This window comes from Microcebus murinus, chromosome 16 (genome assembly GCF_040939455.1).
Source record: "Microcebus murinus isolate Inina chromosome 16, M.murinus_Inina_mat1.0, whole genome shotgun sequence".
In the NCBI taxonomy this organism is placed as follows: Eukaryota; Metazoa; Chordata; class Mammalia; order Primates; family Cheirogaleidae; genus Microcebus; species Microcebus murinus.
Window position 1 is genome coordinate 4,586,450 of NC_134119.1, and position 16,806 is coordinate 4,603,255.

A 16,806-nucleotide genomic window follows, 5' to 3' on the forward strand; every position below is an offset into this window, starting at 1 on the left:
AACTTCTTTCCTTGAAGATGGAAGTCACTTACTCAGGCCAATCGCAGACTTCCACTTTGCCAGTGTCAAGGCCCCGACCCAGGCGCCAAAGCCAGGCTCAGGAGCAGTGTGGCGTGAGGTATGTGTCTTAGAAGTGTTCTCCTTTTGATAAACTTGTCCTCTCAAACCTGTGCACCCACTGGGGTCACACCAAGCACAGCTGTCACCAGTCTCTGTGGCATGGTTCCCTGACCCAAAAGGAAGGCTGCTTTTTACTGCAGGCCAAAGCAACGGAAGGCCAAAGGTGACTAGGTGCTTGCATTTTCAGTTTTATTTTTCATACTCCTCAAAGCCAATTCTCCCCACTCCAAAAAATACACACACACACACACACACACACAGGCGCGCGCACGCACACATGTATGTGTATAGTTAAATCATTAAGCATACATATGGGCTCATTTTAAAATCAACCTTCCAATGGCAAAATAATAAAGATGATAAAATAATTACCCCCATATAGCCAATGTGACAAAATGACAAAAGAACTCTTAATTTTGGGGCTTTATTGTAATTTTTTTTCTTTTTAAGATGCTACATAGTCAAACAGAATTGGATTGGTCTTTTATGGCATAAAATTAATTCACAGTCAAACTCTAAATTACTACTAGGTGGATCAGCTGAGGAGTCTCTCTCTCACCATTTCCCACTGCCACCTGCCGGTGCCCGCTCCCCCAGGCCCCTGTAGCCTCATTCATTCGTCCTGACTCCAAGCCAGGGCCCCAAGCGGAGGTCAGGACCACACCTGGGCCTGTGCACTAGCAGTATGCATGGTAGTTGAGAGGTGGTGAAAGAACAATCTAGGAGACTGACACTCTTCTCCATTAAAAAGGGTAATAACCTAGAGTTGACTGTCACCACTAAGAATTTCCCTCCCTACAATAGCTGTTATTTATTGACATTGAAAATCACTTCCTGATCACTCTTCTCCAACATTCCGACAAACCCCAGCTCCACATGCCCGGAACCTCCGGAGACAGAGGAGCCACGGCCTTCCCACAGCAAAGCCGGCTTCACGCACTGGCGTTAGGGAGCGCGTAGCACTCACTGTGATTTTGTAACAGTAAGAAAACATGAGATGAAATACATTAAATAAGTTAAATATGCATTAAACATCTCTGAATTACAGTTCGATTTCACTACATGAACCAACAGGAATTTAGCTTGGTCCCTTTAAGAGAACAAAGCATTGACATTTATTTCCAAAGTACTGGGTCAATCAGTCAACACATGCCTCTCGTCCATGACAAGTACGTCTGATGCTGCCACAGTGCAATTCTTTTTGGCTTCGGACTTTGTTCATCAGTCCCAAGGAGCCGATGGCTTGGACAGAACTGAAGACATGGAAAAGCAGCCTGGGGCGGGTGTGGGCAGCGTGGGACCACTGCATGGAGCCGACCGCACTCCCCTCTGTGCTGGGCTCCGGCTCCCACATGCCAGCACCAACAGGCGTGGAAGAGTGTCTTGTTTTAAGAGAGGTAATCCAGCAACATGTACCAAGGCCTACCCATGTTTAAAATGACATTTACAATATGCCGTTGTGGCATTAATCATGGTTTCCCTCATCATTAATAAAGATTATTCTTTTTCCCCCCATCATTTACTATACATTTTTAACTTTCTAAAAGATTGTTATATTATATGTGCGTGTGTGTAGTGTGTGTGCAGGGACGGGTAATTTAAAGGCAAGACCTGTGAGATGTCATCATACATTAATTTCTCTTTACACATGGTTATTTATGATAAATTTAAATCCCATGATATGGTGGATCCATCAATCCAATTTACCATCCTTTGCATGCTGCCTCTACAAGGCAATCTTCCCAATAATTACACCAACAATAAAGAACAAAACCACCAGCGCGAGCAGACGGGTGCTGAGGCCCTCCTCCTTCCCAGCTGCAGCCAACACTGAGATGGGGCTGTTGCTCTGCACCGTCTTCCTCCTCCGAAGTCCATCTTCTTCCTACAGGAGCAAATGCACATTTCAAAGAGGACCCAAGGCACAAGAAAGAAAGGTGAATCCACTGTACAGCCCAACAGGGTGGGCTGTTTACACCCAGGCTTGGATGATATGATATAGTCCAGCCTCATTTTGCAAATGGAGAAACTGAAGCCTACAGAGAAAGGGACTGGCCTATAGCCAGAGCCCCTCTTTTCTTTCATCTGTGCTACACGATGCAGCTAGGTACCTTTCTATGACACAAATCTAAGCAGGCACTCCTTGGTTCTCCAAGACTTAGATGAAAAAAAGCTTTTAAGAGGGTTGACCAGGACCTTTACACCCTTGTCCCCCAACCTTTTTGGCCAGGTCTCCTAGTTGCTCTGCTTCATCCGATCCCAAACTCTCCGTCCCTCCTGCCTCTAATGCTGTCTGTAATGAACAGGCTTCCCTAATCAAGCTGTCATTGATTTTTGAGTCATAGCCATTTCCCAAGGTGCAAATATACAAATCACAACAATCTACAAAGTGGGACACATGGAAGCTTTCAAATGCAGAGCTCTGTGCATAGTTGCTTTTGATGAATTACACGCAGACTGCTTGCTGGATCAAATGATATACTCAAATATTTTCTACTGAATGCATGAATTTCTCACTAAAGAAGCAACATCCTTTTTCCTACATATACAGGTAACTGACCACATTTCCCCCCCAACTACGAGGATGTGTAAGGAATAGAAACTTTTTTCTTCTTTCACCTCCACTGCCATTGCGCCTTCATTGCCTTGCACTGCCTTAAGAACCTGCAAGTCACTCTTTAGACCTACGATGCCACTTCCATGCCCTCAAGGCCAAGCCCACACTCCCGAAGAGGGGAATGCATGGCCCAGGGCCCAGATTCATCTTTACAGCCAAATCTCTCACTAATTCCCTATCGACTTGTCCCTGAACTCCACACACCAGCTCTACTTTCTCTTCTTCTTCTCCTTCAATTCACTTACATTTACTGTAGTACCTAGTAGGTCCTGGAGTCCGCAGGCAGACAAGCCCATGGAGCTGACCTTTCCTGCGATTTGTTGCTATCACTAAGGGACATTTACCACACTGGGTTGTAATTATTTGTGTCTGTCTCTCTCTGCTACCCCTTCAAGAGGGAGCTCCTCAAGGGCAGGGACTGCTCACGTTTGAACCCACAGTGCTGGGCACATACTAGACCCTCAGTAAATCTGTTGGCCAAGGGAAAGAATGAATCAACACAAAACAAGAAATCAGTGTTTAGCAGGATAAACAATCTTCTAACGTCAAGAGTGGCCTGATAATATTTTAAAGATATGCTGCTCATGGGGCATGGACAATAACACTGCACAGTGATAAATGACTGGCGTTGTTCGATTAACTTTAAAAAAAAAAAGGGCACAGCAAACTACAGCATTTATTTTATTGCGTTTATATAGAAGCTATTTCTATCTATTTATCACTTTAAATGGCACAGAACTCTGTTTCTGAAGAGAAACAGACTCGAGGAGAAGCTGCAGGCTAAGCTCAGATTTTCAGCTAGAAAGTACAGTGTCAGCTTCATAATTTACTCTAGACTAAAGAAGTTCCTGAATGAGGCAAATCAAGATTACTGCAAAGGAAGAGGATGATGCCATTTCCCAAACTCCGTCAGTTCTCCTATATCTACCTCACTGTCAGAATAAAAAAGTAGGAAAAGTCAACTTACATGAATTTATTATATGTGCCTGGTGGAATGGCAGTTAAAGAGTGAAAGCCTATTACATGCTTGGGTGGCATGATCAAGATGAAGAGAACAGATAGGTCTAAAAATTTAAGCTGCAACAAAGTTTCTATAAGGTGATATTTGGGAATGTTCTCCACGTTGGAAGGGGCCTTAGAGGTGTTCGGCAAACGGAAGCCTAGGAGATGCTGTGATTAGCATAGACTCACAGCCAGTTCCAACAGGTCACAGTCATTTCCACACCACAGGCCTCCCTTCACCCCCTAGCACAGGCCGGCCTTCCGCGGCCAGTGCAAATGCTTGTCAATGAGCCAGAGCCTCTTCTATAATCTCCACCTCCTATCTACTGGGACAGCATCCCATTTCTAGTCCTATCACCACATCAACAGTCTGATAAGCCAATGACTGCCCAGATCTACTTAGAGGCTTTAAAAACCAGAACTGTGTTAAAACAGAGTACATTACCCTCTTACAGAGATTCTCACTCAAACTAATGGGGACAGAGAAAGGTTTAAAAATACATATTCAGGCCAGGTGTTCACGCCTGTAATCCTAGCACTCTGGGAGGATGGGGCGGGAGGATCACTTGAGCTCAGAAGTTTGAGGTTGCTGTGAGCTAGGCTGATGCCACAGCACTCTAGCTCGGGCAACAGAGTGAGACTCTGTCTTAAAAAAATAATAAAAAATAAAATAAATAAAATAAAAATGCATATTCAAAATAACCACTGCTGTCCAGGGTGGGGTGGCTCCTGCCTGTAATCCCAGCACTCTGGGAAGCCGAGGCAGGAGGATCACTTGAGCTCAGGAGTTTGATAGCAGCCTGAGCAAAAGTGAGACCCCGCCTCCACTAAAAATAGAAAAATTAGCCAGGCGTCATGGCGGGTGCCTGAAGTCTCAGCTACTTGGGAGGCTGAGGTAGGAGGATTACTTAAGCTCAGGACTTTGAGGTTGTAGTGAGCTACAATAATGCCACTGCACTCAACCCAGAGTGACAGAGCAAGTCTCTGTCTCAAAAAAGAACCCCAAAAACAAAACACTGCTGTTTTAAGTCTCAAAATTTATTTTCAATTTATACTAATGGATGTGGGAGGTTGCTTTGAGAATAGAATTCTCAAAAATTTAAATAGTTGAGAAAATTCTGCTCAAGGGACAGTCATTCTTAATGTGAGAACGTGATGAAAGCTATGGAAATTTCTCCCTGCTAAGGAAAAATAAGCAAATACCAAAAACAAGCAAACAAAAAAACCCTATAAATTCGGGGGTTCATCAACTTCCCCACCCAAGATCCCAGGGAAATTGCCCCTGTTCTAGATTATCAGAAAATAAACTGCATTACCTTGAATTGCTTGTTCTCCTCCCGTAGCCTCTGAACTTCACTCTGAAGCCTCTTACATTCTTCCATCACCTTCTTAACTTCAGTGTCATCCAAGGAAGAACTCAGAGACTTAGACACTGTTGGTGTTTCTGTCTTTGATGCAGTTGTAGATATAATTTTATTTATTTCTACATCATGCTGTTCAGAAATAAATGAAAGCCCAAGTGTCACCAACCATGTAATAAAGGACTTTTTTATGCAAAGTAAAGTAGTTCTCAGCAAACACCAAACGTGGTAGCATTTCATCCACACTGTAAAATGTCACATTTATTTTAAAAATGGATCACTTTATCTAGTATCTTAATAATCTAAAGCAACTGGGCCCTAGAAATTATGGATAAGGGCAAATAATGAAGTTCGGCTGAGACTAATACTTCAAAGAAAGAGAAAAAGGGCTGTGCATATTGCACTATCAAATTCCTGCCATGCAAAAATTAGCATACTGTAATTGTGCAAGCTCAGGAATTATTAGCCACAAATTACTGTCACCAGGAAGATGCGAACATCCCCAGGACTGGCTGGGTGGGGGAGGGAGGCCAGGGAGAACGTTACATAGAGGGCAATTTATTTTACCAACTTAGAACTTGGAAGCTGGGATGAAGGTGAACCAAGCTCAATGTCTGTTAAGGTTTCAATCTGGGGAAGCCACATACACCCCCATGTCCCCTGCCAAGGCTGTGCTAGGACACTCTCTTGAGAGTTACTGGGGATGAGAGTCAGTCAGTGGGGGAGGGCACGGAAGCATTCAGATATGCCAGAGGGTGGTGCCTGGGGGTCATTACCCTGGGGGTTCTGGGTAGCAGACTGAAGATGGGGCATCTGGCTCTGCCCTTTATTTTCCAAATAAGAAGAGTGTGGCCCTGGGGGGGAAGAACCTATCACAGAGCTGGGACCAGAATATAGTTCTCACCACTTCCAAACTGACCTTCCCATGACAAAATATACTCTGGGAAGGGGGAAAAAAATGACTCTATCCACCAAAGAAACATGATAATGATAGTGGTCAATTATCGAGCAGAAAGAAAATAACTGTGTAGTTTTGACACAAATCAACAGCATTCCTGGAGATCATTATGGAAAATGTTAACAGAATGCTTCAGAGCATTTCTATTTCCCAACTCTAGCTATTAATGGCCAGGGTCGTTTATATTCTGTGTGTGTTTTAAATTCTTTGTGTTTTTAATACAATTTAAATTTTTTTGACTAGGTTGAAGGGAGGTCCAAATTAGCATTTCAGATACAGTCTCCTTTATTCAACTGGTCACAAGTGAAGACCATGACAGGCATATCCCTTGTCTTCAGGCAAAGAGAAAGTGAGCTGACAGCCTGGGGGAGGGGTCCCCTCCCCCTCCCCCTCTGTAGCACAAGACTCAGGTCACTCTCAGTTCAGGGAGGTACCCTCTTCGAGGACACATGTGGCAGTATCTGGAGACATTTTTAGCTGTCATAGCTGGGGAGTGCCACTGGTGTCTAGTGGCGAGGTACTTAGATGCTGTGAACACCCTGCAGTGCACAGCACAGCCCCGCTACACAGAACTGTCCAGCCCAAAACGTCAACAGTGCTGAGGCTAAGAAATCCTGATCTAAAAGCAGATTTTGGTTGAAGAGATAAGTGGAGTAAGCGGGTAGGGAGAGGTGGTGTTGACAGGGGCACTTTGTAAAACAGCAGAAACTAAGAGCTTACCACCTAGCACTGTGATAAAGGGCAAATTATTCCGTTTTAGTCTCACCCACTGTTTAACAGCAACCTATAACTTTGCCAAGCCAAACAAGCTCTTCAGGATTTATGACATCTCAAACAACCATCGGGTTGCACTTTTCAAGGGGAAAAATTGGTTCAATTAGTTGTCTTTCTGAAAGTCTTTCAAAGGCTGATTTCATAAAGGCCCACTTATTTGTTGACTTCAGCTTATTTTTTTTCTTCAGACACCAGAGGGAGGAAAATAATTTGCCAACTTAAATCTTGGTTTTGCAGGAGATGGTATGCAAATAAGTATCAGCTTGCAACATTCAATTATTGTTAACTATAAACATACTTACTGGTTTATCGTTTTCTGCTGGCAATTCAAACACACATCTGAGTTTTGAATCCATAAGGTCTTCTGGCTTTGCCTCCTTCCACTAGAACAATTTAAATTTAATAATCAAGATATTATAAAGCTGTTGGAAGAATAATTTTCTTCCTAAAACTGACAATTTCAGAAAAATACTCTTAATGAGAAAGCTCTGATGTATATCAAATAAAGAACTTATGTCTGCTGAGATTTCGATATTTTTAACATGACAAGATTAAATACACTAGCTTTCCTGAATATTTATTACAATTCACAAGCCCTGACATCCTGCTGCCTGCCTCCTCCAAAGCCAGCCAGGGTTCGGTGTGGTGGTCTGTGGGAAGCACGTGCAGGAGAAGGGACCACTGCTGAGCACAGAGGGACTCTCTAAATCACGTGTGGATGACCAGAGGTAACTTTGGCTTTTCTTAAGGAAATAAAAGTTGCTTTACAGAGTATACCTTTCTTAGGGAGTACAAGCACATACTACCTGGGAGTGGTTTCACAATAGAACAACTCTGCAGCTACTGACAGAGCACATTAACTAGCTAGCCCCCCTCTGCCATTGTGGCTGCATCTGGGCTGCCTCCGCCCTGAGGGCCCACACCTATCCCTCCCGTCTGTGGTAAGAGCACCTTCCTAGCTAAATCCCATGCTCTAGGAGGATGCACTCCTGGTTTACAACTCCTTTTGGCAGCGGAAAATGGGAACTCCAAGGTGTTCTGAGTATCGCAGACTAGCATGGCAGCAAGGTTACATAACACAGAAAAAAAAGGCAACCCCCCCCCCCCCCCCGCTCCTCCCCAAAACTATGCAGGAGGCAGCGAGCGCAACATAGATACCAAGACTAGGGGACTGCCGCATAAACTATGGTAGATCCATTCAATGGAATAGCATGCTGCCACTCAAATGATGCTGCAGAGCATTCAATTACATGGGGGAAAAGTCCAGAATATTAAGTGAAGAAACTGCAAACAATATCGGTGAAGAAACTACAGACAATATCGAAGCCTGCTCCTCCGCACACACGCACCTGTGTGTGTGTGTGTGGGGGGGGCTGTGGGGTGTGTGTGTGTGGGTGTGTGTGTCAAAAGAACATCAGGCAAGGATCCCCACTGGATGCTAAAACCACCCGTTGAAAGACTGCTGGCAAGCAGGATGTTGACGTAGTCTCAAAGTATCAGATGACTCAGAGTATCACAGATACCTATTAGCGACAGGGGCAAATGAGCTTTGACACTGGAGACAGCTGGTAGTCACTATCTTAACCACGTGATCAAACAGTGTCACAAATAGAAGGACAACCTGGCATGAAATGCCTCCTGCTGTGATGTACACACGATATCAACTATGGAATATTCTTGCCAAAAAATACTTAACATAAATTGAATCAAGAGAAAATAAGAAAAACTCAGAATATGGGACATTCTACAAGCCAACTGGTCTGACTCTAAAAAATTCAAAGTCTGAAAAACAAAAACGGTTAGGGGTCCTCTACTAGAATAAGAACAACTAAAGGACATTTTTGGAACAACTGGAAAATGATAAATATGAATTTGTCTATTAGGTAATAATACTGAATGAATGTTAATTTCCTCAGCTATAATTAATAGCATTGTGGCTATATAACAGACTGTCCTTGTTCTGAAATATTTAGGAGTGAAGTGTCATAAAGTCTGCATCTTAAATTCAAATGGTTCAGCAAAAAAGAAAATCTGTGATAGAAAAGAAGTAAATGTGGCAACATGTTAGTTAACAAATGGTAAATATAGGTAAAGTGGACAGTGCTATTTTTTCAACTTTCTATATATTAAAATTAAAATATTTCAAAATAAAGAAAAAGCACCAGGCTCCCATTAATATTAATAGCAGTTAAGTTCTAGTATGAAAGAATTACAGGTCTCTTTTAGTTTTATTTTTTGTCATTTGTGTATTTCTAAAACTTCCTACAATGTACATTTTATATAAAAATTGTTTTAAACTGTTATAAAAATAATCATCCAAGGAAATTGAACGGCTCTTTAGTGTATGTGCAGTGCCTAGCCTATACTCTGATAAACAAGTGTCACAGACCGGACTAGGATTTACACAAGGCACACTTAATCCTCACCATCGTGACAGCTGTGTTTCTATCCCTAATTTACAAATGACCAAAACCTTGAGAGGGTTAATGAAGCCTGCTCCAGCCATAATGTTAGTAAAAGGCAGAACTCAGCTTCAAAACCAAGACACCCAAGCCATGCTCTTTTCACTACGCCATGCAGCAAAAGCCAAACAGAGCATACTCTTGGATATTCCATATTTTGCATCTGCCATACCTTTCCTTGATCACATAAATGTTCCTTGATCACATAAATGAACATGAAGTGACACATCATGTTCCAGAAAATAAAAGAGAAAGTAATGAATGCCTCAATCATTTGCTCTTACGAAAAGAAGATGGCCTGTGATCACTGATCTCTCTCAAACTCAAAAATATCTGGCTTTCCCTTCATTTTCTGCTTATAAGTGAAACATCAGTGGAGATGGTGAGTTACACTTTTCTAGAACTAAATGAAAAGGCTGTGTGGCAACATGAGGGACACAGGTGGGCCTGGCGTGAAGCAGCCTTTGGTATAAAACTCGGACAAGAGCAAAGCCACAGCATCGCGTGGGACAGCTAACTCAAATCGGCAGACATGCCTTGGGTGACCTGGGTCTGCTGCTTAGGCTGGCGGCAGAGTGGTCCAAGGCAGCCCTGTTCTCTCCCCAGCCGTGAGGACTGCAAGGCTCTCCCTGCAGCGCCGTGCACTGTTAAGCTTGTCTATAGATTTGGACTCACACTCACGGCACCAGAATGCCCGTGGATTTTTTCAAGTATATAAAAAGCTTACTTTGGGGAGAATTTCCATTATAACCTCTTTTTGTCCAGAAATATCAATAATATAATATCACTTATTTATTTTATAAAAATGAAGTCATCTTAATTTTACCAAAATTAGAGACAAAGTTAAACATGTATGTAGTTAAACAAGCAAGGGGAAAAATACAAGCATCTAGGGAAAAACAAATACTCGTGCTTACTAGAACCAAGCAAAAAAAAAAAAAAAGCCAGCCTAAGTCAGGAAGGATATTCAGAATCAACACTCCCACAACCCTCTGGGTGTGTGGGCAGACAGGAAGACAGGTAAGAAACAGCCCCTAAGATGAAAAGTACCATTTTCTGTGGGGAGTGAGGTGGGGGAGGGATTCCCAACCACTTACACTAAAATCTATCAGAGCAAGAAACTGCTAAGAAAATGGAGTTTATAAAAGTCAGAAAAGAATACTACTCAAGGAAGTTATATAAGATATTAAAATTATTCATCGAAGTTTTAGAAAAACCACAAAGGTAGTCAAAGTACAAATCTCCTTGAAAACATCATTCCCCTTTAAACAATTTGACACATTTTGAAATGCATGCACCCACAATTAATTCTATAACTAATCAGTTTTTTAAATGACTATTACTGAAAAAAATAAGAAGCATTCAGTACTTACTACCGCTTCCATATCAGAAGTGTCAGATGGAGCAAACATAGACTGAACCATAAACTTGTGTTTACTTTTCTCATTGGGATCATAATCGAAAGGCTGTAACATCACTGAGAAAGAAAATATTTCATTAGGAGGGTCAGAGCTTGGTCATCAGTGCCGTTTGTTATGCCAATACCTGTACTTAGGCTGTAAAGCAGCTTACCAGCATTCTCTCAGCTGACCCTCAGGACACCCCTGGTGACATAAGCAAGAAGTGACCAACACTTGCTCCATTTTGCAGGCCACCAACCTAAGGTCCAAGAAGGTTGGGGACTTGCCCAAGGTCAGACAACATACAGTGTCAGAGCTGGGAGAAGGGCCTGTCTTCTGATTCCTAGTCCACCGACAACTTTCACTCCCACAAACCTACCACAAACGTCCACAACAGGCCTTACGGAATCAGTAAACTGTGTAAAACACCATATGCCTATTTTGCTGAAGAAAACATCCAAATGGTCTTTTCAGAAACTAAAATAGAATAATCTAAGATGTTTAAGAATGTTTAAGAAACTGTTTTAGCTTCTCTCCACCCCATTTCCCATATAGCTAATCAAGGTAATGCTTGAAATACAATTTTGCCAATAGAATGCGAGGAAATGTTCACAACCAGGACATTCACACAGAAGGGGAAAACCACCACCAACTTACAGCCCCCACCCTCGCCCCTCAGAACGGAGAGGACTGGCACAGAGGAGCCTGCGGGTGAGCCCCACCCACTGCACAGCGGGAGTGCCTGCCCACTCCAACCGGCTTCCTTCAGCCCACTTCCTGGAGCAGATGAGGGCCTTCTCCTGCTAAATGACAGCTGCTTTAAAGTGTGTTATTTGCTATTAACACGAGGCTTTGGCGAAATCACAAATCCAATTAAGTTCCCTGAAACATAACTTCATGTGCAGGAAAAGCCTACCGTGGCCCCAGTCCCGAGAGCCAACGTGGACTTAGCGTGGCCACGTGCAACTGCTGCTCTGCTCCTACTCCACTGCCCTGGAGAGTTCTGAAGATGAATGAGGATCATTCCTAAAGAGCCCGGATGCTCAGGTGACAGCAATCTGAAGACCATGCTTGTTTTTAGAGAAGCCAGCACTCTGGATGAAACACAAAACTGATGGGCCCAGGGAACAGAGCCCACCCAAGATGAGCAGCTGCAGGAAACCCGGCCTTCTCTGCCTGTCTTCTCCGCCTTCTCAGAGTCGGTGCAAAGGAGGGAGCCGCCAAGAGCACTCTGCCAGAGTTCTGCCTGGGTTCTAGGCACACCCCACAGCCAACAGGCCCTTCCTCTCCATCTCTCCACCACCTCCACCTTCCCCATCCCTAGTACCTTCACAAAGCCCCAAGAAGGAAAGAAAGGAAAACAACCTTTATTAGTGCCCACTCCATACTAGGTACCACAGAAGGCACACTCCCTCAGTTCTCTCATTTAATCCTCGCAACAATCCATCAAAGAAGCTCATATCTCCATTTTCTAGATAAAAAGATAAGGGCTTAGAAAAGCTAAGTTGCCTCACTTGGGTCCCATGGCCAGCATAATAAGCAACAGTGACAACGCTCCAACCTGTCTTTGACTCCAGAGTCAGCCTTACACACCACACATTCTCAAGCAGGATCCAAAGATCCCAAGGGTCCCCCATGGGGTGATTCCATGAAATCAAAACTATGGTCATGGCCAGGCACGGTGGCTCACACCTGTGATCCCAGCACTTTGGGAGGCTGAGGTGGGAGGACTGCCTGAGGCCAGGAGTTTGAGACCAACTTGGGCAACATAGCAAGCCTCTGTCTCCATGAAAAAAAATTTTTTTAAATTATTGGGTCATAGTGGCACATGCCTATAGTCCTAGCTACGCAGGAGGCTGAGATGGAAGGATCTCTTGGGCCCAGGAGTTTGAAGGTTACAGTGACCTATGATCATGCACTCCAGCCTGAGAACAGAGCAAGACCCTGTCTCAAAAACACAAAACCAAAAAAAAAAAACAAAAAAAACCCCATCATTATAATACCGAGACATTTTCCATCATGCTGACACCGCATTGATGGTGCAAATGCAATAGAGGTGCCTTAGCACAAGTCAAGGCTGCAGAGCAGAATGGTTCTCCCCATTGCACTGTGCACCACCACACCTGCTCAGCTTAAAAAGAAAAAAGCCATTTCATTTAATATCCTTGATGAAGCAATAAAAAGCATTAATTTTCACTAAATTTCAACCTTTACAACACATATTTTTAACACTGTTTCTGACGAAATTGCACTTCTCCCAAAGTAGGATGGCTGTCTTGGGACAAGCACAGGGGCAGTGGTTTGAACGGAGAACTGAACTTTCGCACAGAATACCATTTTTATTTGAACAAACAACTACCAGATAAACTGTGGTTATTCAGAACTGGGTAAATGGCATATATTTTCTTGAAAATGAATGAAACCTGTAACTTCGAGGAAAACAACTTGTAATAGTTGTTGCCAATGACAAAATCCAGGCTTTCAAGGAAAAATTATAACTGTGGGAAACTATTACATCTGATACCAATCAGTGGGAATAGTAATGAATATAATTTTTTGATATTGTACAATGAAACGTGTCAACCTTTGAAAGACCTGTATAACTCAACTAAAATTGTCCAAACCGAGCCGTACATGATATTACAAAATCCATTGAAAGTATAAGAAAGGCTGATATATTTTGGTGAAACAAAGTTCAAAAAGCTCACAGACATGGTTTCAGATTCCACTCCACACTAATAACATTTTAAGAAAGTACATTTGTCAAGTTTTGGTGTAATATCAAAGGAGAATGTCCAGAATTACCTGCAAAGTCTATGAGACATATGCTTCTCTTTTCCAACTCCGTATCTGTGATGAAGGCACCTTTTCTTTACGTATGTTCACCAAAAGAACACATCATAACAGACTGAATGCAAAAGCAGACATGAGAGTACAGCTGTCTTTCATTAAAACAGACATTAAAGAAATCTGCAAAAATTGTCAAATAATGTCAGTCTTCTCACTGATTGTTTTGAAAAAGATTATTTTTCATTAAAAATGTTACTTTGATAATGTGTGATTTATTATTCTTAAATGAATTAATAATTTAATTTTTCAGTTCAATTTTTAATATGATAAATATCAATACAACCTACAAATAAACAAGATTTGGGGGTCTTTTTTTTTTTTTTTTTAAGAGATGGGGTCATGCCATATTGCCCAGGCTGTCCTTGAACTCCTTAAGCAATCCTTGTGCCGCAGTTTCTGGAGTGGCTAGAACTACAGACAAATGCCACAGCGCTCATCAGGGTCTTCAATTTTCAAGAGTGTAAAGGGGTCCTGAGACCAAAAGGTTTGCGGACCATCATTCTGCACCAAGCCGCCTCACAGTGCTCTCCAGGAGGAAAATGATCTGATTAAATAATTTAAGTGAACACACTGGTGGCTTTGTGCAGTACCCCCTTTGGGAGAATTCGCAGCTTAAAAAGAGAAAGGAGCTTTACACAAACCAAGCCTTGGGTTTTCAGGGTGCACCAGGCTCCCAGGTGGAGACAGAGCATGTGTGCACGTACACCATCCCTCGTGGAGGGAACTGGGGTTCCCTGTGCTCCTCTAATCGAATGACTTGGCAACTGCTTGCTCTGCCTCTGCAGAAGGGTGCTGTCTTTGATGCACTGCCACCTCACTGGGGACCTTACAGCTGTCACCAGCACAAATCCAGGCCTAAGACATTCCTGCCAAGTCACCACAGTGTAGATCTGGAAGGACCATTTAATGGGGCAGGGGAGAAGACGTAAACAGGAATGCAAGCACACAAAGCAGCAGGTACTGGTGGTTACCAAGATTCGCTTTAAGGGAACAGTGGAGAGGGCCTGAGGCAGCAGGTCAAACAGCCTCCTGCAAAGCAGGGGACCCTCGAGACAGAAAAACAGACGCCGAGAGGCACAGGTGACCGCTGGCGAGTGGAAACCTTTCAACTGGGAATAAACCTGTGGCCTGAAGCTTGTGAACTTTCACTCTGGGTGTAAGGTGGACGCTCAGCCCTTCCCCAACTATAACAACTCTCCTCCCACCTGGAGCAGAAAGCCGAGAAGGTGTCTGCCACCCACCGTCTCTTTGTGCCTCATGGGCTCCCAAATAGGCAAGCCCGAGTGAGAAGGTCAGGTGGCCACCCAGATGTTGTGAAACGTCACAGGCTGTCAGAGCACCTCAGCATCCACACCCTGCTTATCAGGGCCCCTAACTCACAACAAAAATTTGTATTTCTCCCTACGATCATCTCACGTCGGACTCAATTTGCTATACCCTACTAGCTGGAACTTTATGAGAACATGATAGAATAAATGTTGCTAATCGTTTGTTCTTTCAGCTCCATACATGCAAATTGTGACAGAAATTACGTACTTTTTTCCATGACAGGCTATAAAAGAGCTTCCCATTAACTTAATTTATTTCACTTGAATACCAGAGACACTGATGATAAAACCCTCTTAACTGAACCATCTATCCTACTTTTAAAATGTATCTGCTGATACTACATTAAAAAGAGGCTTGTTACCAGGAGACGGCCTGGAGACAGGGTCACTACTCAGCCGCATTAACACTTTGTGATACAATGCCTGTTGTATTACAGATTGCAAACGTGAGATCCTGTTAAGAAAGGGCCTTTGGGGTCATAAAACATTGGATCAATAAGATCAGACTTTCTTCAATAGAGAAGAAATGCGATCTATATGCTACTTAAAACACACGCACTCCTTAGAGAAATGATGACTTGATTAAATACAGCATAAATGCTGCTTCTGAGAACCCAAGCAAGTCACAGATCATTTTCATCTGCATCATAACGATAACAGAGCAAATGAATAAAAGTCTAACAAGCACCATGGCACATGCTTTTATTAATCTCAGAATTTTATCTTCACAGCGTCTCTCCACATTTTACAGGCCCACAATCTCAGCTCAGGCCCCACTGACTCACCTCTAGATCTCTGCCAGCTAGGAGATTTTCCGACATGCTCCCAGTTTCTTTCTCATCCAAATTACCCTGCATACCCCCTAATAAGCCCCAGAAATGTAATCTCCCCCAACATCCTGTCCACATCAATTCCTCAGATCAAAACCTATTAAAAAACAACTCTTCCCCGTGTAGGAGACAGTCAGCTCAGCTCTTCACACTCTGGTCCTCCTCAGATTTGCTATCTCCCAGCAGCAGGCCTCCCTCTGGACCGACAGGTGTGCACGCTGCTCAGGCCACACACCCAGTCCCGACATCCTCACACCCAGTAATGTTCTCATCATCACTGAAGTCTCCTCGTGCCGCACTGGCCCTGCCTGGCATGTTCTTTCTGATTCTCCCCTCCCCTACTCGCATTCCCCACACCGCATCTTCCAGGGCTTCATCCACTAGCAGAACTCTGTAAGGAGAAGTTCCCAAACTTCAGCATGTGTCAGCATCACCTGGAATGCTTACTAAAACACAGACTGCTAGACAGACGCCACCTCCAGAGTCTGAGTTAGCAGGCCTGGGTGGGTCTGAGGTGCTGCTGCTGCTGCTGGCCCCGTGCAAACTGTGCTGTGCTGTATGTGCTTCCCCAGTGGCAGCTCCTGTGGGAACGCATGCCATCTCCCACCCCGGATCTACCATGCCGCCTCACTCCACTGGGAGACATCGACACTGAGACTCCTGAGCTTCTTCCTACATGTTTGCCTTTCCTCCCCAATTAGACCGAGACCAGGACTTCATGTTTTGATAGCTCAAATTCTGGGTGCTAATTTGCATGTTTTCATTAGTTGAGGAGTCTATACCTTCTTCCCTTCCAAAATTCAAAGCACTCCTGAATCATGCTTCCTCTAGAAATCTCCTTGGGGAAGCCAAAAGAGGGAATCCTCCCTAACTCTCACAAGCTGGGCTCTCGTGTGTCCCACTTCCCATACCTGCCCCCTCCATGTGGCCAAGACAGTGCCTCCCAGCTTCTCAAGGTGGCTTCCCCCAACTCCAGCTCTGCCTGCTCTCACACAGCCCAGTGGCAAAAGGCTGTCCTCCACCACACTGCACTCATGGTGTCACAATGAAGTTGTGCTCCACTGTGAAACTAATTAAAGGCATACATAAATAAATGCCAACCAG

At 43.7% G+C, this 16,806-nt stretch overlaps 1 protein-coding gene across 1 annotated transcript in view; it reads right to left on the bottom strand.

Moving 5' to 3' along the window:
- Window positions 1–530: 530 nt before the first annotated feature.
- Window positions 531–16,806, bottom strand: part of VAPB (VAMP associated protein B and C) — a 48,732-nt gene continuing 32,456 nt past the window's right edge. Inside the window, exons 3-6 of the mRNA XM_012770453.2 lie at window positions 10,668–10,771; window positions 7,135–7,215; window positions 5,056–5,232; window positions 531–2,005 (exon numbers count right to left, since the gene is read on the bottom strand). Coding sequence (XP_012625907.1) covers window positions 1,847–2,005; window positions 5,056–5,232; window positions 7,135–7,215; window positions 10,668–10,771 — 521 coding nt within the window. The 3' untranslated portion in view covers window positions 531–1,846. The remainder of the gene's footprint in view (window positions 2,006–5,055; window positions 5,233–7,134; window positions 7,216–10,667; window positions 10,772–16,806) is intronic.